This window comes from Tetrao urogallus, assembly GCF_951394365.1.
Source record: "Tetrao urogallus genome assembly, chromosome: 1".
NCBI lineage: Eukaryota > Metazoa > Chordata > Aves > Galliformes > Phasianidae > Tetrao > Tetrao urogallus.
This window is the reverse complement of record NC_136813.1, coordinates 41,697,470-41,707,289: the sequence shown is the minus strand read 5'-3', so window position 1 is coordinate 41,707,289 and position 9,820 is coordinate 41,697,470. Positions and strand designations below refer to the sequence as shown.

The 9,820-nt window shown below is 43.9% G+C and overlaps 1 protein-coding gene across 1 annotated transcript; it reads right to left on the bottom strand.

Annotated features, from left to right (window-relative positions):
* Positions 1–595: 595 nt before the first annotated feature.
* CLN5 (CLN5 intracellular trafficking protein) lies at positions 596–8,052 on the bottom strand (the record flags this gene model as incomplete). The annotated part of the gene is made up of 4 exons (XM_079538234.1): positions 596–1,107; positions 4,942–5,167; positions 6,080–6,245; positions 7,934–8,052. 4 exons carry the CDS (start codon positions 8,050–8,052, stop codon positions 596–598), a joined length of 1,023 nt encoding a protein of 340 aa, XP_079394360.1.
* Between the last annotated feature and the right edge of the window lie 1,768 nt (positions 8,053–9,820).

The window sequence follows — 9,820 nt, the reverse complement described above, 5'->3', positions numbered from 1 at the left end:
CAGGCTCTTTGCCTTCTATCTGTGATAGAAAACTGTCACACAAATTCAGGGAAGAAACATCTGTATTTTGCTGACAATGCAGGTGAAGGAAGCGAAGTGGTGACAAGATACCCCCCCACACCATCTAACACACTTGCTGCCTCTTCCCACCTCACCAAACCTCTCCTTCATGAAATGTGGAACAGCTCATAGGTTCCAGTCATAGAAACCAAAGAAACACAGTAAGGCACATACTGAGGGAAACAGACACTCAAGCCAGCCCCAACAGAAAGCAGAACTGGTTGCACCAGAAAGTCCTTGTACAGCTCCTGTCCAACATCCAGTGGCAGCCAGGTGCCAGCTGCTGCCATGTGTGGCAGCTGCCTCTTGCTCAGCCTTAGGCAGCTGGTGTTCATACATGTAAAGAGCTGTCAGTCAGAGATCCCTGCTATTCAACTTGCAAGAAGGCAGATTCTTTTCTGTGGCCTAGCAAAACTTGCCCAAAACAAGTTCAATTAAAAGCGTTTTATGTTTCACTGCTAATACCATCAGAGGAGTGCTCCAAAATCCTCAGGCATTTTCTGGCAAAAGCAGAGTTTAGTTCTGCTGTCAGCAATTAAACACCAGAAGATGTTTTGCTTCCAACAGGCAAAGGAACCTCCTCATAAACAACTTTGAGATAAGGGAACTTCATAGGTAAAAACCAGTATTCCAAGTTGTAAAAGAGGTAAAACTGATGATTCAAGATGACACGATCAATTATTTTTAAGAGATCCACAAAAAACTCTCTGACTGTCTTGTGAGGTTTGAAGGGATAGTAAAAGTCTCTTATAGCTGCTGCCAGCGTCTTGTTTCCTAGAGGTCCAAAAATTGATGTTTCGTTTCCCAGATAAATAGGTTCTCCACTGAATAATATTATGCTGGTGTAGTTTGTTTGGATCTTATTGAACGTAGCTCCCAGGTCAGCCAGCTTCTGGTATGTTCTCAGTATGAATTTAGAGCATTCATAAGAATCAAACCATACAACTGATTTTTTTTCAGGACTTGCTTGAACTGTCCAAGTCTCATAGTAAATGCCTGTCTCATTGTCGTACTTCACCCATTTCGCCATTTCATTAAACATGGTTCCTGTAAGAGATGGAAATAAACATTATAGAGACGAGGGAACAAATATACAGATCAAAACATTTTCTCTCCAGGTTCACCTCTCTTCTCTGCAAAAGTTTACCTACCACATTACCTGTCCGCAGAGATGCAAGATATATGCTGGAGGGAGAATTCATACTCATTGAATAAACTAAAAGTAACTTCTTATCCGTAAATGTAAGTTGCCCAAATGGCTTTTTTTTTTTTTTCTGCCATGTCTGTCACGGAGTTAGCTCTAGATCTGAATCCATGACAGGGGCACAAACCCAGAAAGAGACAAAAGAGAGAGGGGAAAAAAAACTACCCCACTTTTTGCAGTGTAGCTGGCCCCGGGCAGGCCATGCGCTCCAGGAGAGGGGGAAGGTTAGGGAGATGGCAGATGGGTCTAAAAAATACAACGGCAACGATCTGAAGAGGAACGGTAAATTACTACATCCAACAGAATTAAACAAACAGAAAGAGAAAAGAGTGTTCAAAATATGAGGTAGTAGACAAGTAGTCTTACGCTAGTAGACTGCAGGGAATGTAAGTGCTTTTTCTCCATGGCAAACAAAGAGAGTTCGAGTCAGCGAGAAAGAGCTGCTGGTGTCCTGCCAGGAACTCCACCTTTCTTCCTCTGCATACCAGGTCCTCCAGGAATGCTTCTCTGCTCCTCACCTCCCCTCTGAGAACCCAAAATGCCCCAAAAAAGCAGTCCATGGAACCAAAACATTAACTCTTTAGCACCCACTGTTTTACATGATGTTCTGATGTGGAATACTGACAACAAAAATCACAAAACCACAACACCTGTCCCTTGCTACTATGCCAGAACTTTTAAACTTTGGAGAAGTGACACTCATCACTGCATTTTATCCATGCAGACAAACAGAGCAGGTAGTACTATCTGCAACATATGCTGGCAGTATTCACCAGAGCAACAGGTGTTTTTGCCCTTCCTATAATTGTAACTAAATTTTGTAATTCGAGGCCTAGTTTTTCATGCTTCTTCACAAAAGAAGGCTAAGTAACCTCTGACTGGGATAGCTGATACCTCCTCAGCCAGGAACGTCAAACTAAGCCAAAACATAGGAGTGGTACATGAAGACGAGCAAACTTAAATACTTAAGTTGTATATATGTACAATTGGAATACTTAATTGAAATCCCTCATTGCACTCTACAACCTCCTCATTGCACTCTACAACCTCCTGAAGGGAGGTTGAGGTGAAGAGGGATTTGGCCTCTTCTCCCAGGCAACGAGCAGGACACGGGGTAACGGCTGCAAGTTGTATCAGAGGAGGTTTAGATTAGACATAAGGAAGAACTTTTTCTCTTAGAGAGTGGTCAGGCACTGGAATGGCTGCCCAGAGAGGTGGTGGAGTTGTCGTCCCTGGCAGTGTTCAAGAGGCGTCTGGATGACGTGCTGCGTGATATGGTTTAGTGCTTGTGGTGGCAATGGTGATGAAGAGACGGTTGGACTAGATGATCTTGTAGGTCGTTTCCAACCTTGTGATTCTATGATTCTATGTTCTGCTGAAGAGCCATTTCACAAATGAAATGGGAAAAACATCTGTAACTCAGTTCATCTCTGCCATAGCAGAGGGTGATGAATTTGCCTCCTCAAAACAGATGTGAAGTACAAGGCTCATCTGTGTGTTTTCCCCCATATTCTTAGCCATACATTTCAGCTCAGCTCTTCCCTCAGTCACTGCTCTGGGTACAACTGCCTTTGACTCAGATCCAACTATTACCTCACATTCATAACACAGCCACATTTTTTTAATGCAATACATCAGAAGGCAGTCATATGACAGCTTGCAATCCTGGGGCTGTTCTAAGCCACAGTTTCTTCAGCTGCAAGTGTCACTGCTGTGTGACTGTGCTTGGGCTAATGAGAGATCTGTGTCTGTCACTAATGCTGCCCTACACACAACAACAGGCTCTCACATTTATTTAATGTAATATCTTTCCCAAGCTTCAGGGACAGTGCTGCATGCTCCACACAATCCCCCAACACAAGCTGCGTAGGTCTTGTTTCCAAGCCCACTCTTCATTACAGAAGACATGCATGTCACACTTACCCAAAGGAAGGCATGCATGCATGCAGGCAGATACTGCAGAGCAATGACAGCTCTGCACTCTTGTCTTCTCATGCTGCCCCTTTGTAACTTGTTCCTCATACTTCAGAGTTTTCAGGCTTCACAGTAAACATGACAATCTGTTTAACTGTCCACTACTTGGTTTAGAATCTGTATCAAGAACTGCACTTAGTACACTGTAGTTGTTTTTGCAGCTCCCTTTTATAATTCCTATCAGATTAGCTTCCCAGGGGGTATCATGCAATGTACGTCACTGAACAGGATTTGTCTCTCCTAACAAGACCAAGATGGACTTAACATGAAGTTCTGGCTTTAACAACCTTAGCTAACCAAAAATATTACAGGTTCATGCCTGGTTCCCTGATAATCTGTTGGAAGATGCTCAGACTGTCAGAAACTCAAACTTTAGATATCCCTGCCCTACCTCCACAAAAGCAGCATAACCCTATGTAATACTGTCCTGGCCAACAGCATTAAAAAAAAAAAAAAAAATCAAAATGCTTCATTGTGGCCTCTGACACTGATGGCCAAACATCCATTAGGGTTCTGAAGAGGAAAGAGGCTTTTTATCAGGTCAGACAGGTCATAATTCTGTCTGCCTGTGTTTGTACACATTCTGCCATGGCAGCTTTCAGAATCCTAGTCAAATTCAGAGATGCCACCTTCCTATCAGCTTTGTGGACATGGGAAGCTTGCTTACAGCCTCAGACAGTAACAATACCTCCAGAGGCACCAGAGCCTCTCTTTACTTAGCCATTAAATAATCCACACAGACAGAGACCACTACAAATTCCACAAATGTATGAAATATTTATCTTAGTGTTTGCACAAAACAATCTAACCACATCAGGCACTGAAGCCTTTGGTCACGAGATACAAACTCACAGGAAAGCAGTTTCACTACTTAAAGAGCCACCTAGAATTTCTTTGCTAAAGCAGTGAGAGAATGTAGAGACTGTGCCCAACACACACCCACTGTTATCGGATACTGAAGGCTGCCTTGAACCGCTTACTACATCACCTTTAGAAGTGAGTTGTTTTATTCAAGTCCTCAGGGAGCTTTGTTCACAACTCATTCACCGTATTACTACTGTCATCAACCTTATTTATTTAAATGACCTTTTCATTTTAGGATTTCAGGTTTCAGTATATACCAGGAAGTTATTCTGGTGATCATCCATGAATTTAGCGGAATAAATCCTGGTTTTGTTCTATGACATATAAGAGAAAAGACCTTTTACTAAGGACATTTGCACAGCTTTTATGACACAAAATGGGGAATATGGAAACTGAGATGAATATTTTTTACATCCATGAATATTCTTAAATATGCCTTAATTACTTATTTGGTAATGCACGTTTTTTCACCAATTTTTCCATTCTCAGCAGTCATCTACTCCTTCACAATAGAGGGCTTTGTTTTGATGACAGCATGTGAAAACTCCATGAGTTCTCTGTATAAGCTATTCTTCTATTCTTATAGTGAGGAGACTCAAGTGGTTTTGCATAGCAACTTCCAATGACACCCACTTAACAACACTTCAGTGCGTCTTGTTCAAAAGGCGGCATCCTCATATCCCTTTCTGTTATAAAAGTAGTGCAGAGATAGCATTGAAATCAGCAGAATCAGCCACTTACATTACAAATAGCCGTAAGTGAAAAGACACTTCTTATCCTGAAGACAAAGTTGACTGCATTTTATAATATTAGCAACATCCAAAGCATCTGAAATATACCTGATATTTTGGTCATGAGAACAAGAGTTCCGTTTTCCTTCCAGTGTGCATCATCTATTCCTTCATAAAAGCAAGCAGCTCCCTGGTTACACCAGAACGGTGCATCCATTCCAGGTCGGAGATGTGGAAACGTGCAGTTCCCAAGCTGGAAGAGCTCATACCACTCCATTGTGTAGTTTTTGCCAGTTAAACTGCTCTTGAAACCCACAGCATCATGCATAATTTTCTGGAAAAGAACAAAAACTTTAACAGAAAGAAAAATAATTCTATAAAAATGCCAGCAGCTTGACCTACACACCAGATCAGATACTTGAGAGCAAGGTGGGAACAGGGGGAGTGGCTCCTACTCCCATTTTCGATTGTGTTGATGCACAACATACTAGATGGTATCATGCACATACTTCTAACACGGAATCAGACTGCCTCAGTGCTTGTTTATCTATCCATCGTGCATTCTGTTATCTGGAGGCACTCAGTGGGACCTCAGCATCAAAACCCACACTTACTTTTGATGCTTACCTCACAAAGGAATCAAAGAAATAAGGAGCAAAACTGCATTAGCAGCAACAGATCTTAGCAATGAAAGCCACAAAACAACTGAGATAAATATTTATTTTTAAAGCTGTACAGTAAATTCATAAATTCAATCGCATTTTAACAAGTAAGGTAAAGACATTTGAAGTTATCTCTATTTTTGGCTCTGTACTTTGTTTTGATGTTGCTGCTTTATGTTCATTAACATTTCTTTGTTCATTAGGGATTAAGCTCTGAAGCTTATGTATGCTAGTTACAGCTATAAATATTGTTGAAGTTGAAATTCTATCATATTTGTACAACTCCACTTAGACCTGAATTCCATAGTAATCATAATATCCAAGAAAATGTACTGCTTCTGCAGTAAAGAAACTCAAATTGTAATGATGCATGTATATTAAATACTCCCAGTGTGCAGCTTGGTTGTGAAACACACTCACACCCACTGACAATGATGGTCATACTCTTTTATTTTGCTGAAGTGAATTCTGTAACTTTTCCCAGAAACTTACTGTTCTTTAGTAAGTTTCACATTATTGACCCTGGCTGTTAAATTTGTCTGAATCTCCTGCTACAGCTTTGCTAAACAAAAACATCACCTTACCAAATGTCCAAGTAGATCCCCATATTTAAATTCCCATACTGGAGCCTGTAATCGATACACTTCAATAACATCTTCTTCTTTCATGAGTGGAATAGCAGAGCCAGTGGGACAGAAAGTGTAACGAGCTCGGCAGTAAGGATCAGTTTTTGGACGGAAATCAAAGCGCCTGTGTTGAGAAAGAGAAGCACAGACAATAATAAGCACAGCTTCACTGCTGGAGTCATTCCTCTAACTTCCTAAAAGCCTATGTCAGAGGGCTCAGGTGTATGGTACCTCCCAAAGCTAGACACTGCGATATACATGCTGTAATGCTTGGAGAGTACAAGTCTGTAATACTGCTGAGGCACACATAGGACTCACAAGTCTTTCTTTCCCCATCTCCTTCAGATTCACTCACTGTACCTCACCTACAGAAAGGTTCCTATATTCCTGTTAAGAAGGTGAAAGCTAGAAAGTAAATACACAGCCAGAAAACAGACGCCAGCCATACATTTAAGTCCTATTTCTAAAATACCTTAAGTTTTCATTTCCCCTCCCACTGCATCTGCACATGACAACAAGCAAGTTATGAAGCACTAAAACACTGCATTTCTCAGCGTTAGACTGAAAGGTCTGTACTGTGATTTTGACCAATCTTGCAAGTACTAAGCTTACTAGAAAATCTGGAAGACTCCAGACTGCAAAATCAATTCCTTAGGCACTACCTGATGTAAATGTAACTGTAGAAATTATACTCAAGCTTTCAGAGCCTCAAATATTCAGTAGATTTTTTACTCAGAGAGTGGTAAGGCACTGGAACAGGTTGGTCAGATTGCTGGTGGGTACTCTATCCCTGGAGGCATTCAAGGCCAGGCTGGATGGGGCCCCAGGAAGCCTCATCTGGTGGGCAGCAGCACTGCCAACAGCAGGTGATCTTTAAGTCTCTTCCACTCCAAGCCTTTCTATGATGTTATGTATTAAACAGCAGTTAAACTGTGTAACATCTGCCTCTACAAACAGCAAACTCCTGAAAAATACACAACTGTGTAGCCTTCCTTCTGAAGGGGCTCATGCAAAGCCCTGTCCATTCCCTTCAGCTTAATGCAGTAATACACAGTCCCCTGCTTTCACCAGCAGTGATGGCCTTCTGGAGGTAAGTGCTGTGTAGCAGCAATCAGGACTTTATTTCATTCCACTTATCATAAAACGGAATATGAAGTGAATTTCGACCGCAAGCCAAACCAAGGCAGCCTGATTTCCTCACAACGTTTTATTAAAACAGGAATTTCACTCAGAGGGTGGTGATGCACTGGAACAGGTTGCCCAAGGAGGTTGTGGATGCCCCATCCCTGGAGGCATTCAAGGCCAGGCTGGATGTGGCTCTGGACAGCCTGGTCTGGTGTTTGGCGACCCTGCCCATGGCAGGGGCGTTGAAACTAGATGATCATTGTGGCCCTTTTCAACCCAGTCCATTCTATGATTCTATGATATGATTCTATGAATTAAACAAGCACGTTTGAAGCAAGAGCTCTCATTTTTACAGATAGAGGAAGGAAAAAGGCAGCTCTCTGGCCAATCCGTGATGCCTGTTCTCTTACTTGTGAGCTCACCATACCAAGCACAGCACTAGCAACAAATCACGTAAGCCTACTGTTATTAAAAACACGAATCTCTGCATAGCCTCCCGTAATTTAGTGAAAACCGCCAGGCACCCAGGAAAGCACAGAAATGTTTTCAGCCCCGCCTCAGCCCCGGTCCCCGCCCCGCCTGTCACAGGCCGCAGGTCGGGAGGCGGGGCAGCCCCACAGCGCGCCTGCGCCAACGCGGGCGGTTGGGAGTAGGGATGCGTACCTTCCCCCCCTCAGCGTCACTCACCTGTAAGGCACTGGCCAACGCCGCTCTGCGGCGTGAGAGCCGCCCGAGAGGCACGGCCCGCAGGCCGCCGCCAGCAGTAGCGGTAGCAGCAGCCATCGGTGGTGGATGGTGGAGCTCATGGCGGCCCGCGGGGCTCCGTGGCGCGCCGGGGGCGCTGGCGGCCGACTGAGGCGGCGGCGGGGCCGAGGGAAGTTGGGCGGGAGGGGGCCGCCCCTGCGCCCGCCCACGCAGCCCGGGGCTGCCCGAAAGGCCTCGGCCGTGTGAGCGGGATCGGCTGTGGAGGGAAGGGTTGCAGAGCGTGGCGGGCCGCGGCACTGCTACGTGTAGGGGGCAGTAAAACCGCAGGGGTGACGTTGTTCTCCTTCCTCGCGCTTCGGAAAAGCGTGTCTTGAATCGTTCTTTAAAACGTGATGCTGCGCTAGGCACCAGCGTGCAGCGTTAGCTGCGGGCAGTGGGTGTGGTGCTGGTGGGTTCTCACAAAATATAGGGGTTTGAAGGGAGCTCTGAAGATAATTGAGTCCAACCCCCTGCTAAAGCTGGTTCCCTACAGTAGGTTACACAGTCTCTGGGTATGGAATATCTCCACAGCCTCTCTGGCGGCCTGTCCCAGAGCACAGTCACCCTCACCATAAAGATTTTCCTCATGTTGGCATGGAACTAATTACTTTCCAGCTTGTGCCCATTGTCCCTTGCCCTGTTGCTAGGCTTCATTGGAAAAAGCCTGGCCCTGTACACTCGTCTCTCACGCCTTAGATATTTATAAGCATTGATCAGATCCTTCCTCAGCCTTCTCTAGCTGAATAGCCCCAGGTCTCTTAGTCTTCCCTCTCAAGAGAAATGCTGCTGGCCCCTAAACATCTCTCTGGTCCTCAAGGTGCTAAAGTTTCTCTGTTCTTTTCTTGGAATGAGTCCCAAATGCACCTGTGAAGGAAGACAGAGTATAAATGGAAATGAAGGAATGTGTAGTAGAATACTCCTATGGAAAACAGCAGTGATGTGTGCTACTTAGAGTTTCACTCAGCTGCATTTGTATGTTTGTTATTTGTCTCCCCACTACCAAAGACAATTTTGCAATGACTGAATACGAAAACATCACGTGACTGAATGAGGATTTCAGTTTCTGGAGATTTAGGCAACTATGCAGTTTTGTAATTTAGCTGTGCCAACGGTTTGTGGGCTGGTTCGGCCCAGTTCCCTGACCAGCAGGGCGGAGGGATGTCACAAAATCCGCGCCTCCGGAAAGGGAAACAGGGGACCCCAAAATAATTAAAAACAGCGGCAACGATCTGATGAGAAAAACTAATTTACTAAACCTAGTATCGGAATGCAAAATAACACACCATAATACAATATAATTAGAGTTGAAGCTAATAAATCAAATATAATTTTAGCAGGCTAGTGTGTGGTTTTAAATGCTACTTTGGAGCTGTTTCACAAGGTACATTGAATACCTGTCTTTAGAACTGGAATTTATCCAGAGGAACCTGAACCCAGCACCAAAGGGAAAGACAAGCTGATTTTAACAACTTACAGGATAGGTATTATATAGGGGCTTATTCTCACATTTTTACAATGCTGAGATCAGTTTATCTCTGGCTAAGAGATACAATGGCCAGCAGCATCTGTGCAGAAAACACACCTTTTTCCCCCCAGATCAGTGGAGTTCAAACAGGAATTAGAGTCCAGGAAGCTATTAGTGTGAAAGGTAGATTATGTTTTGCAGTGGAAATATCCACTATTTCTGTATGTAATGTAGGACAAGTTGTTTTTCACAAAGAAAACTGAACAGAGTAAAGCTGAGACTGGGCCATTCTGACCTAGGTGGAATTGGCACAGGCACTAGGTAAGGTAGTTATATAGGGTGGGGGAGAGTCTGGTACAGGACAG